The sequence below is a fragment of the Strigops habroptila genome, chromosome 11 (assembly GCF_004027225.2).
Source record: "Strigops habroptila isolate Jane chromosome 11, bStrHab1.2.pri, whole genome shotgun sequence".
Taxonomy (NCBI): domain Eukaryota; kingdom Metazoa; phylum Chordata; class Aves; order Psittaciformes; family Psittacidae; genus Strigops; species Strigops habroptila.
Genome location: NC_046360.1, coordinates 36432938 through 36451354, shown reverse-complemented (window position 1 = coordinate 36451354; position 18417 = coordinate 36432938). Strand labels below are relative to the sequence as shown.

The 18417-nt window shown below is 45.1% G+C and overlaps 1 protein-coding gene across 5 annotated transcripts in view; it reads right to left on the bottom strand.

Annotated features, from left to right (window-relative positions):
* GRIP2 (glutamate receptor interacting protein 2) overlaps window positions 1-18417 on the bottom strand; it is a 243182-nt gene that overhangs the window by 39851 nt on the left and 184914 nt on the right. For 4 of the 5 annotated variants that reach the window (XM_030501553.1, XM_030501556.1, XM_030501557.1 and 1 more), the window contains exons 2-9: window positions 17472-17552; window positions 14105-14240; window positions 13158-13303; window positions 10312-10398; window positions 9942-10017; window positions 9191-9336; window positions 4339-4486; window positions 3471-3640 (exon numbers count right to left, since the gene is read on the bottom strand). In XM_030501553.1, coding sequence (XP_030357413.1) covers window positions 3471-3640; window positions 4339-4486; window positions 9191-9336; window positions 9942-10017; window positions 10312-10398; window positions 13158-13303; window positions 14105-14240; window positions 17472-17552 — 990 coding nt within the window. The remainder of the gene's footprint in view (window positions 1-3470; window positions 3641-4338; window positions 4487-9190; window positions 9337-9941; window positions 10018-10311; window positions 10399-13157; window positions 13304-14104; window positions 14241-17471; window positions 17553-18417) is intronic. The other variant, XM_030501555.1, reaches the window with a different exon arrangement.

The following is an 18417-nucleotide window of genomic DNA, read 5'->3' as shown; positions in this document are numbered from 1 at the left end:
CTTCAGCGTTTGGTTGTTTAGTGGCTGCTCTTGGCTGGGAATGCACATATGGATGAAACAGAGGAGCAGCAGAGGGCTGCCTCCAGCTCACCAAAACAAAAGGGACTTTATACACTGCTGCTTAAGGCAATTACAGAGGGCCACCGACACAGGAAAAGATGCCAAGAGTGTGGCAAACAGCAAATTAAAACATGGCACCGACATGGCAGACTGTTCAAGGGCACACAGCTGCTTTAACTTCAACCCTAATCCCAGCCCAGCACATGTTGGCAGACATCTGCTGCAGCATGACATCCATCATCTGGAAATCCCTTGTCCCAGGAACTGTGGCTTTGCAACATCAAGTTACAATGCCACAAGTCTCCTCTGAAGTGCCTCAAACACTCTCCAGGCACAGGTCCCTTGTCTGTTTTCATGGACACTGCTGTTGCACAGGGTCAGTTTGGTTCTTCCTCGCCCAACAGCACTGGGGTTTCTCTCCTGAATCTCTGCACCATGCTGTCTGGATCTATTTTCTTCCGAGAGGAATTGCTGGCTAACGAGCAAGATAGCAAGCATCTGTTTTATTCAGCTAAGCATGAACGGCATCCCACAGCAGAGCATCACTGCAGCCACGAGTTATCTCAGAGCTCTTAACCTTGCAACCACGTGCACTGACTGACAACAACCTTCCCTGGATGAGATCTCCTCCAGGCTTTGTATTCTCCAAGTAGGCAGAAATGCCACCAGCGCTGGCACTTCCAGAGCTTTCTGAGGGTGCAAACCTGGCACAGGGACTCAATTTAGTGAGTCCACCCAGAGATCTCATCTAAAGGTCATCTGTTAGTGCCTTTAACAGTGGAAATCCATTCTGTGTGAGCACATCACAAGCATCAAATCATTTAGGTCAGGTTTGCCAACCAATATAGTGATTATATTTAGTCTTTGCTAAACATTTAGTGAGTTTAGTGCTTAGTCTATCAAGCTCTTGAAAAATAGTTCCAGCTCTGGGGCTTTTATTTGTGGATTCAAAAATAAATTCAGACCCAAGCTGCTTTTAAAAACAAAAATCAAATTAATACATGTAGCTATATCTAGACAAAAAGGAAAGCGCTTAATAAAATTAAACACTTTGAACATGAGGAACAGAGCTTATGGGCATATATACAAAATCATTTAATCCATTTATAGTAATTAAAGCTCTCCCATTTGTCTATAAATTCATAGCACATATCTGACAACAGAAAGAAAAGTGCCTTTGAAGCTCAGCTGTCGGTGCGTTGGGGAAGAGAAGAGATGTTGGACAATTCTGTGATAAAAACCTACACCAGCCTTCCCTGAGCTTTTGCACATCATCCCTGCCTGAGGAAACCCATCCATCCCAGCACCGCTCCTGGGCACCATCTGCTCCTATTGATCTTGTGAGCAAGGCATAATCCTCCCCCAAACTCTCCAAATACCCCCAGAGCCACAGCAAAAGCAAACTCAGTTTGACAAATCCTGTGTTTCAGCATCAGGCTGTATTCCTGCATGGCTGTTGCAGCTACAGCTCCCTCTGCACCTCCCCAATAACCGGATTTTCATTGCATGAGAAGCCGCTATTGAAAAATATAATGCCAAGCCCCATACAGGCACACACTGGAAGGACTGAACTGCACTGCAAGTGCTCAACAGTGATAAGTCTGCACAGTCTCCTCTCCTCAGCTGCTTTCCCCAGGCTTCACTCTCTTGCCAGCCACGACAGTTTGCTTTTGCATCACCTATTTTTCCTCACTGTCCCCCTGTTTGTTTCCCAAAATTCTGAGCAAGCAGCCCGTGGAGTTGGCACTTGGCGACACAAGCAGAAGGCAGTGTCTATCCCAGGTCCAAACACAGTTTGTCAGCTTTGGTGCAGTTCCTCAGCTGCTCACCATGGCTGGTTACACCACAAGGAACACTGCTCTGGAAGCTGCTCCTCTTGCCCAAAGTGCTCCCCCCTTCCTTTTCCCACCACCCCAATCAGCACTAGTAAAGATTCAAGCCCAAGCACTGGTCTCCAACCACACACCTCTGCCTCCTAGCAGCCACGTGGATGAACAGCATCATTCCCTGTGATCCCTCACATGTGAAAGAGTTCAATCTAAAGTGAGAACAATTGTTACATCCTTTATTTTTCATATTCATGTGTTGCAATTCTTGTCCCAAGTTTATGTTCTGTATTTCTGTCACAGCAAACTGATGTGATGTATGGAGGTTTGGGTAAAAATGTTTTGAACACACCAAGCTGTCCTTTCACAGATCCTTCTTCTCCTGAGCTGCTGCTGAATTAATATGTTCTGAAAGAAGATTAGGACCAGGGCACTAATGGAAGGAGGAGAATAGTTCATTTTAACAGCCATTGAAAAAGGATTATAGCTTTCCATTTCTTCTTGGGCACAAAGGTCAAGTCATCCACCCCCTTGTTAAACTGCTTTAAGTCTGCACAAATCAGACTGGACATGCAAGAGATTTATTTCTAGACATGGAGATGTTATTAGATTTTATGTTTCACTGCATCATTTTAAAGAAAACATCACAGATATTTTCCACCTCTCTCCAAACTGCCCAAGAAGAGAATGGAGAGAAAAGTTGTGCCCAGGGCTACTGTGCACCACTATCACTAAAATGCATCTTCCTGAGACACAAGTGATTGGCAATGTCTGCCGGTACTGAACAGTCACACTGAAATACCTGAATTACAAAACCACCAGTATGGATTGTAACAAAACTGCAGGCAAGAGTTGCAGCAATTCTACTAGTACTGAGGCTATGTTCACGAAGAAGTTTATATGAGAGCCTAAGTCAGCCTCTCACATGGAAGGAGAAACTAAAGGTGAGCAACAAGGATGCCCACCAGGATGACCTCCTAATGATGTCTACAGGTATCTGGGGCTTGATCTCACTGGAGCCAGAAGTTTTTTCCCCAGCTATTTCCATGACAGAAGCCGGCAGTTACAGATACATTCACCCTATGCCTGGCTGCTCAGACACAGCCACCACCCAAAACAGCCTGGTCTGGAAGATGCTTACAGCTTACTTTCCTATGGAAGTCCAGCAGCACCCTGCATAACTACTGACATGTCTTTTACAAAGCCTTACCAGGAATCAGCAAATGAAATCTGAGCTTGGAAATACATTTGCCAGCACCAAGGTTGTTTTTATTCCCTGTCCATTAAAGTCTCTTATCTGAGGTAACTAAGGAAGCAGTTTGCACAGCACTCAGCACTGCAAAACTGTGGGATTCCCAACTCCAATCTCCCCATTCAAGCACAGATGTTACCTTTTCTTTTTTTCCTATTCACATCCTTGAAGAACATCATCTAATCACATGCATTTCATCAAAACATCATTTTTTTTTCCCTTCCACAGATGTCTCTAGAGTCTGCTGCCAGCATTCAAAAGCAGCAAGAACCCCAGTAGGGACCTCAAGTGAGTTTTGAGGGCGACCAACGGTGCTTGCAGAGAGGACTCACCTGTTTCAGGAGGTTTCAAAGGCAGCCTGCTTTGGTGAACAGGTAATATCTCCAGCTTCACGTTTTCTGAAGTGGCAGCTAAAAGCTGAGTTGCCTCTAATAAGGAGCAGTGCTCTGTGCTCGTGCCATCAATCGAGAGAATATGGTCACCAACATGCAGTGCGCCACATCTGCAAAGGAAACAGCAAGAGAGGTAATTACACATATGGCCAAAATCCATGTCCTTACACTTGGGAGCAGACACATGCAAAATTCAACTGTGAATTATGGTGTGAATTCACATAATTTTCTTTCATATCTCGTTTTCTTACTTCCAATTAGAAAATTAGGTTCAAGCACTGCCCAAAATACCAACTAAGATGGTTCATGCTTGAGTCAGTGCTGCTGGCTTGGGAAAGATCTTTTAAGTGTTTAATAGTGCCCGCTCATAGTGGGCTCACACCGCAGTGTAGTCCTGCAAGCCAGCAGTTCAGCTCAGCAACATGACTAACCACAGCTTGGGCTGCATAACAGTTTGTCATCCTGTATCCCCATGGGAAGGGTGACTAGCTGACTTGCCCATCAGGAAAACCTCTAGTCAGAAGTTTCTAGAATAGGTTTTTATCATTCCACAGCTCCAGGGCAGTCAGATCTGAGGTTTTATAATCAGAGCTCAGCTTCCACATGCACTGAATTACATTCATTCCCAGTGAGGAGTGTCCACTGCTGTTGGGTTGGATATTTTTAGCATGCTTAGTGCTAAGAACATGTGGACATAGGCATTTCAAGGAGAGGCAGGGAAGAATGGTATATATGTAAGTAGCAAGGGGGCAAAAAAGCAGCAGAGAAAGGAAAAGCAGAGCTAGGAGCAGTCTGTTCAGAGCTGTACCTGTCCACCACGCTGGCAGGCTTGATCTTGTCGATGACAATGACCTGCTTGTTCCGGTGCGTGGCTGTCGTCAGTGTGATTCCTAGTGTAGACCCCGGACTCTTTGCTATTTCAACTAGTAAAGGACCTGAAGCATTTGCTACAGTGTCTGTAAAATAAGAGAGCATCTGAAGACACTTTTCATACAGCCTTTTCCATTCCTAAAAGCAGGTGGTTGGCCAGTAGTTGTCATGTGTACCATCAGCAAACCTGTAGTTTGGACATCCTACAGTCTGTGTCATGTGGTAATTTAACAAAGATGTAAACTACTTAACAAAGAAGTAAACTCAAGAAGCAAAACTGATTCTGTATGGAATATATATGATAATGAAGAGTTAGTACAACAACTCGCTCATGAAAACAACTCCCCTGCCTGCTTTCTTGGGGTTAAATAGCAAAATCAAGGAAGAGATTGCTCAAAGGCCGTGCAGCAGTCACATCAACAGTATTAAAAGCACAAAAAAGGAAGATCAGAAGGGCGTCACTGTTATAAGCTTCTTCCCAAGCAAACAAGAAAGAAACAGGATCTCACTTTCTGAAGTACTCAGAAGTCTTGTTTGCTGAGGACCAGCACACAAGTCAGTCAACTCCTCTGTGCTTCAGCACCAGCTTCAAAACATCACCTCATCTGCTCATTCCAGCTCCTCCAGTGCGTCAGTGGGAGCAGAGACACAACACTACCTACCTGCATGCTTCTCTTTCCCATCAGACAATACTGGGGTAACTCATCTTTAAAAGATGCACTTCTACAAGAAGCTTAATAGATGCTGAAAGCGAGACTGTGAAACTCCTACGAAATTGCTCCCGTTAGCAGAAGCCTGCACCACACCTATTCATCTCTTCTAGGGAAGGAGGAAGAAAAAGAAAGCCTGTATCTCTGGCTGATTAGACAGAAATTCCCTCTCCCTCTATTACACACACTTGCTTCCAGATTACCTAAAGCCATCATAAAGAGGATGGATTCACAAACGTGTTATCACCACCAGACATCCCACAACCAGCACCCTATGTGTAGTTTTGACCACCCCCTCACAAAAGCACTTCATGGAAACCCAGCCATCCACTTTGAAGGAAAGCCAGCAGAGCCCTCTGAAAGCTTGATGCCTCCTCAGCCTTTAATTATTCATAGTAAAGCTTTTCCCTTCCAGAGCTATGCTAAAAATGCTGATGCTACTTGGCTCCAAAACTTGATGCATGGCTCATTCTTGCTCTCTGAGAAACTGAAGCATTAATGCAGATCACAGAAGCTGAGCTGCAGTGGGGTCTTTCCTGAGATTTGTTGAAGATGCTGAGCCTATGGAGACAGAAATGTCCTTCAGAAATTTCCCCCTGGGATAAGCCAGGGGAGGTTCAGGCTCTGGTCTACTCACAGTGCCCTTTTTCCTAGGGGAGGAAGGAGGAAGAATGAGCAATGTTAAAGGTTATGTAGCCTTCAAATAAAACCTCTGTTTATTCTCTGTTGAAACAGACCACTGGGGAGGTCTGGAGGCCCTGGCAAAAAGCACAGTCCCAGTTCAATCAAAAGATGCACAAAGCATCTTTAAGCATCTTTAAGCATGGAAGGTGCACTTAAGCCTTCGTTAGCAAAGCAAGCACCAAAAGACTGAGGATCTCTTCCAACAGTAAACACCAGCTATGTACTGGTTTTGCAGCCCATATGTGTCCAGCACATATCCTCCGAGGAGGGACACAGACTTATGTTCTTCCAGCTGAAGAAAAGGAGATAAGAATAAAAATCATGAAAATAAAAGCTTGCTGGAGTGGTAGACCTTCTTTTGCAAGGGAAATCCCTACTCCTTTTAGTTTTACACAGCTTCCAAGCTTCTTGGCTTTGCCAAGTGTTTCCCAGGGAGGTCTCAGCATGATGGTGAGAAGAGCAAGCTTTGGGCACCTGATCCCATGCCAGAATGTAGGTTATGAATAAGATTGCAGGAAAGCACAGTCTTGCCTCCAGCCCAGTTCCTCCTCCGGCCACACACAGCACAGACCACCCTTTTACCCCTTTTAATTCTCATCTCCAGCGGCATTGATGAGAATCACTCCAAATCCATTTTATAGAGGCATTTATTGAGGAAATATGAAGCCAAGCCTCTATTAATTATTCTGGGGAAAGATTTGGCTCAAATCAAAGGTCAGGAGTCTGCAATTTAGCAGTATTTGTGAGGCGTGATTAACGTGGGGCTATTACACCCAAGCTAATTTAAAAAGAAACACTGAGGGGCCAGGGCAGGCCGTGCAATAACCTTACTGTAGGGATTCAATTGGCATTGCTGCTTTGGCACCACGAGGTGTTTCTGTGCCATCACATGGCTGCAACTCACCCAGCATCTGTGGAAAAGCCATCCTCAGCTCTCCTGTGTTTCACAGCAAATCTCACCTTACTCAAAACAAGATTCTTTCTTGCAAGCCAAGAGAGGCTGAGCAGTTGTTCTGGAGGCTCAAGGTTCATGAGGTATTCAACTCAGATTCTGCTCAGTGTGCAATGGTGGCCAAAAATCACACTGTTGTAGAGCGAGCATCACTGAAGCCAGTGACACTGAGTTTAGTGTGGATACAGCCGCTTGCAACATTCCTCTGGGGTTTTGTTACCAAGGAACAGAAAAACCATGTATGCCTTTGCTGCCTTCCATGGCTGTGCAGGTTTTCATGTAAGGGTTTGAAAGTGGTTTGAAAGCAATGAACAGTGCTTCCCAGAGGAGGACGGTACCATGTTACAGGTTGGGAAACTGAGGCACAACTGTCACACAACTTGCCTAAAAATACATGTTGGTTTAGTGGGTGGTCAGACAGGGTCCAGAAGACCCCTTTCCCCCAAACTTCTTCCAGCACTGGCTCTTCCCTTCCCTCATTATCTTCCTGTAGCTGGCAAAGAGAATGTAACAGTTGTGATTTGGGGATGATACACTCATCTCCCATTGCAGTTATTAGCTGTTGCCTGGCAAAACTGTCTGCAGAGATTGTTTTAAGCCACACATTCTGCATCATCTTGCCTTAAAAGAAAGCAGGGCAAGTATATCCCTTTACAGGGTCAGAGAGAAGCACCCCCTCTGCAGAAATGATCTCGGAAAGGGACTGGTTTTACATCTTGGGAAGTATCTGATTCACTGTGTAGCAACAGGAGATGGAGAATCACTGCATAAACCCCTGCCGTCACTCTGTGCTTACTCAACCCTAATAGTTTTAGGTGGGAGAGTCACTCAGGAAGAAATACCAAGACACCTTCATGGTTATTTTTGCTTCAAGTCAGGTTTTAAAACAATCAACTTTCTGCAACACAGGCACCAGGGGACCATAGAAACAACAGAATCAAAAATAAAAGCCCATTTCCCACGCACTATTAATTGTTTACTGCTGTTCAGACTTGACATCTCTGTGCGAAATCTCTCTTTAACTCTGCCTACTTCCTCCCCAGGCAGGGCTGCCAGCCTGCGAGGAGAGGAATTTGTGAGGTTTGCACATTCCTTACCAACCATTGCAGAGTTACCACAATCACTATCATATAGAAAGGGAGCCCGGAGAAGAGAAGGCTCTGGGGAGACATTAGAGAAACTTCCAGTGCCTAAGGGGGCTGACAGGAAAGCTGGAGAGGGGCTTTCGACAAGGGCCTGTAGGGACAGGACAAGCAGAATGGCTTTAACCTGCCAGAGGGGAGATTGAGATGAGCTCTGAGGCAGAAGCTCTTCCCTGGGAGGGTGCTGAGGCGCTGGCACAGGGTGCCCAGAGAAGCTGTGGCTGCCCCATCCCTGGCAGTGTTCAAGGCCAGGTTGGACACAGGAGCTTGAAGCAACCTGGTCCAGTGGAAAGTGTCCCTGCCCATGGCAGGGGGTTGGGACTGGGTGAGCTTTAAGGTCCCTTCCAACACAGCTGCAGATCCTTTTTATTTCCTTCCTCACTGACAAATCAGAAAACAACCTGGTGGCAGGGACTCCTATTCTTCATTGGATCCTGGGCTTAAATATGCTGGACTGGTTTGTGAGATCTGCTGAAAAGACTCCAACCTAGCCCAGCTCATAGCTCCAATGGAGGCAGAAACCCCTCTGGAGACATATATGCAACATCAAATCTAATGCATAGTTCAATAAGCTTCCAGAACCAACACAGCTTCAGACTCTGTGGTAACCTTAAACTCACTAATGACAGTCCCAGCAGTAACAGCTGTGTGTCACAAAGCCAGCTCCAAATGACTTTACAGTAGCTAATAATAAACCCTTTCCCAGGGCTTGAAACTAAAAATCAAACAAGGAAAAAAACCCACCAACCCTCCAAACCCTCCAACTTAATATCTACAGTGTAGAACACATTTTGGAAATACCTATCCTCTGCCCTCCAGTAAATTCTGCCTTATTTGAGGTCAGTCAGTTGATCACCCCTCATTTATTGCTGAAGCAGATCTGAACTAATGCTTCTAGGAAAGGGAGTAACTCCAGAGTTAAGCAGGGTTAAAATTCAGAACTTAAGCCCCAGCCACATCAGGTCTCTGCCTGCTTGCAGCTCACTCCCCTGCACTCATATAATAGCGGTACTTGCAGTGCTGGCACAGCGCTCCAGCCCCTTTTAACTCCAACTTCTCCTATTCCATCTTTGCTTACATTAGAAATCTCCTTTTCCCCCTCCTCTAAAACCAGTCATCATTCCCATCAAGACACAAACGCGTTCAGCTAAGCCGGCTTTGAACTTTACCCGCTACATCCATGTTGGCAGCGCACTGCTCAGCAATTTTTCCACTGAAACTGAGTATCCCAGTTACTGCGTCTAATCCCACACACTTCCCACAAAGTCAGAGCAAATGCCACCACAACCATCTTGGCCTTACCCATGATGGTCACATCATACTCAATCTGGAAGAGAGCCTCCTGGCTGCACTGCCGCAGGATGTTGAGGGCATCAGCGTGGGTCATGCTGTGCAGAGGGATCCCATCCACGCTCAGCAGCCTGTCCCCAATTTTCAAGGACCCTTCCCTGTAGAAAGCCACAGACAAAAGGCTTTTTTTGTGTATATGTATTTATTTCTATTTAGATATATCTTCTATACCTATACATAGTATATATATTTAATATATATTTTTGTGTATGTATACACATACATGTGTGTGTATATATGTATACATATATATATGTACACACACACATATATATATTTAAAGTCAATTACTTTGATTCTTCAGGAACTGAACACTTCTTGGGACAATAGTTTGGGTTATTTACAGTACCAGCTCCATCCTATTAAATTAGCAGCATGAGAATAGATAGAAGCTTTCTAACTCCTCCTGCTAACACAGCATCAGCTGCTCATCTGCACAGGGTTAATTAAGTGGCTGCCTCTGGAAGAGGATTTTCTGCTTATAACTATAATATCTACTCATGGGTCAGCCTATGAGCACCAGATCCATCCTCCCCGCACACCACAGGCCCCACACCACCCATGTTGTTCTATGCCATCAGCATGAGAAGCCTTGCAGAGGCACCAGCAAGGAGGTACAAGCAGGACACACATCCAAAAGCACGTCGAGGGCTGCTTGTCTGTCTTATGAAAGCAGACGTTGGAGGTGTAACATAAGCGTTACCTGTCTGCTGGACCACCTGGCCTCACATAGGTGAGCACCAGTGGTCTGGACTTGTGCCAGTCTTCATGGGCTCCCCCTGCAATCAAACCAGGAAAGCTGTAAGTCACTGTAGGTTTGAAAGTCTAAATGAGAGTGGTGAGAAAGGAGAGACATTTATCACGTAACAGCTGACACAGCCTGAAAGCAAAAAGACTGCCCTGGATTAGGTAGCCACAGTCCTTGATGGCTGCATAGGATGCTGCCCAGGACATGCTTTCACTTCTCAGCTGAGGTTTATGACATTCATCTTCTTACATTTCTCTTCCTGCTTCCCAAATCACCTCTGCCAGCGCTTGTCCCCTCTTTGTTTTTCACTGGAGAAACTACTAACCTCTCAGCACGAAGCCAAAGCTGTTGCCTTCCTTGTAGAGAGACACCTCGATGGTTTTGGGAATAACGCCAGCACTGCTCTCTGGCACTAAAGGAAAAGAGGAAGACCCAGTTATCCCCAGATAAACCTTTTCCATGCCACCCCGCAAAAAAATACCATAATTCATCCAAACAGCAGTGAAATGGAAGTCCAGCACAACACCCATATTGTATCTTCCCTCTGTTTGGAGGCAGAGAGTGCCCAACCTGGACTCGTAAACCTTCATCAGAGCCAACCATCATGTTCCAGGATGATTTCGCAGCTCAGTGTTGCACATCTCCCCTCAAATTTGTCTTGGTTATACTCTGACATTCAAGCAAAACCTTCTCGTTTATCAAGTGGCTTTAATGCACTTGGCATTACTCAAAAGCCAGAAGCTTCTGCTGCAGATGGAAACTTATTTAAAAGACCAGCAGCAGCGTAAAGAATCTAATCACCAGCTGACCTTATAGAAAATGAAAATCCCAAATCCTCAGTGCAAAAGGTTGGGGTTTTTTCCTTACTTCTTCTATTTTGACTTTAAAAAAAAGATTAAGTGAATCCCTTAAACTGATCCTACGGGCAATTCAGTAATTTTATGTTAAATACACAGTGCTATTTAAAGTACAAAAGTAAAGAGAAAAAGAAAGAAACTGTTTCCCTCCCTTGCCATCCCCTGCTATTTAATGATTTGTTGAACTACCGCAGTGAACACGGGACAATTTCCCCATCTTCTCCACCCAGAACTGCACATGGCATGTCAGCATTGTCCCCTCCAAAAAGATCAATTCCCAATCTTCAAACCAAGTGCAGTGAATGGGCACAAGGATAACCATTAAAAAGCACTAAGAGCTTGACTTCAACCTGGCAAGCTGGAGCTGAAGGCTCCCTCAGGCACGTCCACACTAGCGTTTCCCCCTGGCTCAGGAGGGGGGTTTTGAAGCAGTCCTGTGAGCTTACAACCTGCACCCAAATTAGGGTTAAACTAACCATTAAACTAACCCAAAAGATGTCCAGTGGACGCATGGTACTGCCTTGCAGGCTTGCAGCCTTGGGAACCATAGGTAAGGCCAAATAACCCCCCAAAACACTGTCCCTCAGCAGCTGCTGTCCACAGACTGCTGACAGGGACAGCCTAGAAATATTCCAGAAGGGAAAAGCTCAGGGCACAGGAAGGCTCCAAACTACAGGATAATACTCACATACCAAAAAAAGGATATAAAGCATCCACAATGAGTTCAGAACCCATACAATTTCTGTCCTAAGCATCCAAGCATGAAGTTCTGCAGCAGCCTTTCGTAAGATTAGTGGCAAGCAGGGAAACCTAAGCTGGTGTTAATGCAGGGCTTGGTTTATTTATGAAAGAGATATGACACAGTGGCCTGAAAACTAGACTTGGGCTTGCAAGATCTCTTTCAAAGCAGGAAATTACACAGTGGGGAGAAAAATTCAAACCCACAAGCACAAGCTATTGAATTGCACTATATTTCAGCTCTTTGCCCAGGGAAAGAGAGAGAAAGACGGGTGTACACAGCAATAACAAACCCTCACTGCAGGTAAAAGCCCACAATGATCTGGAGCAAGTAATGGACAATGCCCTGTATTTTGCAGTGCTTCTTTGTATGGATTAGTCATAAACAACGCCAATAATCTCATGGGAGACAAGTCACTATTTCAATGTGCTCTTTCTGCTCGTTCAGAGGTGGGGAGATTTTGCATCGCTGGTATTGATTGAGCCATGTGGTATTAGCACTGCTCCTTAGCTGGTAAGCACAGCTTATCAGAGGTTCCTGATAGTCAGGCTCACAGCTAAGGAGAAAAGTTAAGAGTTATCATCTCTAGTGATAATAAGAACATGGAAAACTTGAGCCACAGTTTGTTTTACCAGGGCTGTATGCAAAAGCTAAGAAACATTTACAGCAATAGAGAGAGAGGGTGATGGATAGAGATTCAGCTAATTTAGATTATATTGTTTTCCTTTTTGGGATTTATATGGTCATTTATATATTCAATACTTTTCATGTAAAGGCAGGAGCTATAGCAAAGATATGAAGTGTAACATAGCTTCCTATCTGGGGCAAAATGCTTAAATTTCATCAGTTTTGTTTTTCCTGTCATCTTATTTTTAGTTGTTCTATTTCTTCTGCCCAATCATCCTCTGATTGATCTGGGGAACTGAATGAGTAATAACTGGGGAAGAGATCATTTTCACAATGGAAAAGACTGTGATGACAAACTGTGTTGAGGAATTTGTTTTAATGAGAACAAACAAATGGGGTTAAGAGCACATAGTCTCCCCCATCAGGATGCAAGCCCTGTGAATTGGGTTTGCCAGCTTTTGCTGGGGACCCTTAACTGGAAAACAGACTGCTTCAGCTTCCCTTCTGAAAACACATAACATTTCAAAGCATCTTAAAGAATAACAGCACTTGCCATTGTTCAGAAAAGAAGATCTGGCAATACATGCTTAAGACTGAATAAAACCTCCTGTAGCCATGCTCCGAAAGGGAAAAAGAAAAACAAGCTGAAGCAGCATCAGGAGGCAGATTGGCCTGTGCTACTGAGTCACTCCAAGGCAAGACAGACCTAATCAGCCATCTCCTGCCAGTGTGCATGAACAGGCACCCACTGTGCTGGAAAAAGGGCTCTGCTCCGCCTGCACACAGCTCTGCAGCATCCAGCACAGTGCTGCGAGCAGATGAAGGCACAACATCAAAATGCCCCTGGATACTGCCTAGGCCATGATGGTTAATGCACAAGCAAGCCCATCTCTACCCCAGGACAAAAAGCAGCCAAGAGAAGAGTAGCATTATCAGAGAGGCACCCACCGGCTGGCGGAAGCTCATACTCTACTTCCAGCACTACCCTTTCACCCACGTTCTTCAGCAGGCTGATGATCTCATCGTGCCGCAGCTTGGTCAGGTTAATGCCGTTCACTGACTTGATGTAATCCCCGACATTCAGCTGGTCACTTCTGCAGGTAAAGAAAAAAGGAAAACAAAAGCAGTGGTAGCACAAAGTCTCTGCTATGCTCAGCCTGGATGCTCCTGGCAAACCTTTGGTGATTGGAGGACTTTCTGACCAAGCCACCAACACTGGGCTGATCTCAGCTGATTGCATGTGCTTCCTCTCAGAGGGAAGTGCTAAAATTGAAGGCATCTATCTTTCCTGTTGGCAAGTGCTCAGATCTCTACATAAAGCAACAATCGCAGTCTTCGTCTTTACAACCTCTCTTTTTATTGCTCAGTTCCCATTCATGTAGAGCAATCAGTCTAAGAGAAGCACACCAAGAACTGTCTGACAAAAAAAATCCAGCAAGGGAAAAAGGAAACATCTTTCCTTTTGCCTGTTTTCTGCAAATTTGTTCAATTACTCCTTCCCCTTCTCTGCTTCTTGAAGCCTGTCTTCTCCCATTCCTTTTCTCAGCCAGCATTACTTACCCACTCAGTATTCAGAACAGATACAATATTACACCACTTAGCTTGATCAAGATGTATTGTACCATGCAGCCCTCCTGTCAAGTCTGCCTAATTTCACAGAATCCCAAATATCCCTACACAGAATTTCAGAGCATAATTGCAGAGAGCATGGGAAATAACTCAAAATAGAAGATGTTTGACTTGCTGAAGCAACAACTTTGCATTCTGGGGCACTCGAAAAAAGAGACTTGGGTGCCAACTACGTTAATTATAACTATATTCACTCAATATTTAGAACACGCAACTATCCCGCTCCTGTTTTACTGTGCTCTCTGCATCCCATTTCCATTTCTTACCTTGCAGCGAGTCCTCCTGGTCTCAGGTTGGAGACTCTTGGCTTTCCGTCTTTGTCTGTGCCACCTGAAATGGTTAACCCGAGGGTGCTTCCTTCCTTCTTAATCAGCTCCACGATGGTGACCCCTCTGAACTCCTCTGAAAGATTAGGAATAAAGACAGATATCTCAGTGGAAGGCACATTCCTCCCAATCCCAAGGACACCCTTTTCCTACAGATAGTGGAAGAGCAAACCTGGGATGATTCGTACAATTAGCATGAATAGAAAGCTTCAGTCTATTTAAAATTAAGCTGTGAAACAGAAGTGTGTGCTGGTGGACCCACAGTTGAGGAGGGAAATCATTTGCATGCAGGTCTGGTGAGCAGGACCAAGTGGAACAAGGCAGAGGAGTGAAGGCTTGTGATAGAATAAAAAACTTGTGTTTAAAGGTGTTAATGGCAGTGGAAGGACTCAAAACCAGGGTAATGAGATCGCAGCAATGGTTCAGGGAGACTACCTCAGGGACTATGTTCAATATAGAGTGGGGAGAGTGATAGGAGGGCTACATGTCAGGCAGACACAGTTACCAGGTAGGAGGATGCTGTGGACCTGCAGTAGCTGCCTCGATGAACAGAACAGGGTGGGTCTTAAAACATTGTGATTTAAAAAAATACCACAAGACATCAATACAGTTGGGAGGCAAAGAAGGTAATGTGGAGAGAGGCGGGATCCTGCCACCAGCAGGGGAAGGAGGGGAGGCATGACCTTCACTCATTTGCAGCAGTTTCCCTGCTCATTTGCACCTGATCTAAGTCAAACTTCCCCCATACTCCCTTCTCTAAGGCTGGAATTGAAGACACAATCATTTCTACAACATAACTGGTTCCACACGCACTGCCAGCCAGGATAGGTATGGCAGGGTCAGGATTAGGAAATGCCCACCCAACACCTGTTGCAGCGGTACTGCTTCCCTTTTTGATGCAGGCAGCATATATTTTACCTTCCTTCCGCCCAAGATGACACTGTTGTTTGTCCAGCACCTGTATATAAGCCCAACATGATGCCAGCTTTGATCCCATTACAGCTCATGTCTGGGTTTACGAAAACAGGGTCCCTAAACTATTCCAACTTCTGGAGGAGGGGAGTAAGCTAGCAAGAGAGCCAGCATTAGCCCAAGGAAAGATGAAGAGCTCTACAGGCTTGGCAAAAGGCAGCTCTGCATTAATCCACATGACAGCACCCACACTCTTTGCTCAAAGGAGAACTAACCCTGGGGCAAATCAGATGACTTTCATGCCTTGCCAGAGCCCCCTCTAAGAACCTTTTGCAGAATTCATCTGTTTGCAGAATACGACATGATCCATCCACCTCCACTCTCTCTGTTGTTGAAATCTCCCACAATTTTACAGGAGAAAACAGTCTCCCTCGGGGCCGCCCCCAAGGAAGTTCAGGAGAAGGTGGTGATGGGCATCAGCAGCACATGGCAAACAGCAGACCCACAGCTGTGGACTAAAACCCATGCTGCAAACGGACCAGGAGTTTGTTTGCACAGCAAACCCCACCAGGCTTAAATGAGGTGCTTTATTTAGAGAGGGAACATTTGAAACCTCTTGCACACTATGATTTCCAGAGCAAGGCAGGGCCTCTTAAATAGCATATTAATGCAGAAGATCCATCCTGGTGCAGGGCTTCCCCCCTCCATCCTCTTTCACTGGGAGAAAGTGCCATTTGGCACTGTGGTGCCTCATCACTAGCACTTTGCTCCGTGTCTAATGCCACCATGACACCTCACTTCACGTCCTGTCATGCACTACCTGTTTTGCAAAACACTTCCAAGGATAATTTGTGCACTTGATTAATGCGAGTGGGGAACCTCTTTGCAATCCAGCGCCAGCCTGGAAAGCATTTAGGCTCTGCTGGGCACCCATTTAACATGGCCCTGGCAGCTCGTTGTAAAACATCAGGTCCATAATGCTTTTGCTCTTTAAACTTGGTTTTGATCCCAACTGCAACTACTGCCAACTACAGTAACTTAGTTTTCAATTCACCAACCCGGGATCCCAGGGGCTGCCAGAAACTTTGTGGAGGCTTCCTGCTGTGCTGGAAGGAACACCATCCGGCTCTATCCTGCAAATTTCCTCTCAACTACAGACATGACTGATCAACACAGATGGTGCCACAAGGGGAGATTATTAGCTCTTCAATGGCGTTTAATTTTGAGCCTTGATAAGTGTTCAAAATGAGAGCTCCCAGAGTGCAATTATCCATTGTTATGGGTTCAAGGAGAAATCACTGCTTTGAAAAAAGGCAAGACCCTGAGATCCATCTATTAAGGTAAGTAATAAGGGATTTTGACCAATGTCTCTATAAATCTACTGTCACTATCACAGACACACACGGATGTAAAAGTGACCTGGTTAAGCAGGATCTGGTCCTTCACGACATAGTCTTTAAGTGCTATATGCAAACAGTCTTGGATTTCTTCTACTAGAATATATGCTTGGATTTTGCTCTCAAAGCATCCCAGGACAGAAAGAGCACACCTGAATTTTGCCCTCCCCATAGAGATACTGGGGTTGTTGGATATACTGGCTCTTGTGAGGAGGTAGTCAGCCTCTCTCCATCAGGGCTGTGGGACAGTGGCAACATGTTGCAGAAGTCCCAGAAGATGCAGAATATCCCCTAGAAAAATTGCTGGATAATGAAGCAATAGCAAATTGCCCTGTTTCCTCCCCATCTCTTACAACACATTAAACCAAACCTGTGACTGGGTGATTAACAGTCAGAAGTCAAAATGAAGCCACGGGCTTTCTTGGGAAGGAGATGAGCTGTCCAGAACAGCCCATCCAAACCTGCTGGCGTGCCACTGGCAGATAAAGCCCAGCACCAACAGAGGCAAATGTACCACCATTTCTCCACTTCCTCTTCAGCCCCCTGGGGTGTTTCTGCACAGGAAGGTTTATCTCACACAGAAGTCTGCTGTGACTGACTAGATATCAAAACAAACTTAGTCACACATGGGAAATATGAAGCTTGCCAAGCAGTGCCAGTCTCCCTTCCTGCCTGGCGAGCTCAGATGTGGCAACACTTCTTCCCTGTCTCCTTTGCTGCTGTTTTCCTCTTTGTGGTGTCAGCTACGTAGATATATGTGTCTGGCTCCCCATAACCACCACCAACAGCTCCACACCAGACTGTAATTGTACCAGTAACACACCACTCACTGAGACCGTTGATTGGTTACTACCATCCATTTCTGCCCTCTGGAAAAAGCCTTGCTGACAGATGCACCAAAATGAGTGTTTTGGGAGGTTGTACCCATTTTAGGAGTAGCAAGGTAAAGCGTAAAGGATGCCTCAGTGTTTTGGAGCAGAAGCTGATCCCTTCTTTACCTGGGATGCTTTGCCTCCTGGAGACCAGGGCTGTGTCCATCCCACCAGAGTCCTTGCTGCCCTTCGAGTAAGGGCCATCGTCTGTGAGCAGAGCAAACACAGAAGCTGAAATTAGTACCAAAAGCAACAAACAACAGAACCAGAGTGCTTTAAAAAGTTGTCCTGGTGACACCAGAAACGGGATCACCTCCATATGGCAGAGTGTAGGCAAGAAGAAACATTACCAGCCCCAGCTTTGCACTGTGCCGTGTGGGCTATCTTGCTTCTTAGAGAGGGAGGGAAAGAAACAAGAAGGCAGTAACATTATCTGATTTATTTCTCTTGGAGCTAATCTGTTCAGAGAGAACAAAATTTCCTTACTCCTGCAACTATGTGGAACAGCTGAGGATAGAGAAAGCTGTGGCATTACTCTCACAAGTTTTAAGCCTGTCATTATGCTTGTGAGAAAACTCACAGTCTTTGGAAATGGAGTTATACATCAGGACACTAACAGGGCACTAAATCACTATACTTGAACGAAATTGCTTGTTCTTATAGATCCCATTATTTCAAAGTCACATTTTCCTGCTGCTGTTTCAGCCTCTGTACAATATAGAGAACACCTTCTGTTAAGTGGTTTTACACCAAAAAAAGTCAGAGGAAAGAGAAAATAGTATTATACACTGTAAATGCGTCATCCAGCATCAGTTGAAATTTAAATGTTAAGTATTTAAATACCTTTGTATTCTCCTATTGGAAGACTCCTATATGGCACAGAGGTTATTTGTAGAGAAGGGAATGTTCTTCTACAGATTTCACTGCCATCCATCTAAAATGTCTATTTTCATGGTATTTCCTAAAAAGCTGGTGCTTTGCCAATCCATAATTTCCAGTAACCATGTAGCATCAAATAGCTCCCATTCTCAGGGACCACATTCCTGGATTGCCCTTCCCAGTTCTTCAATAG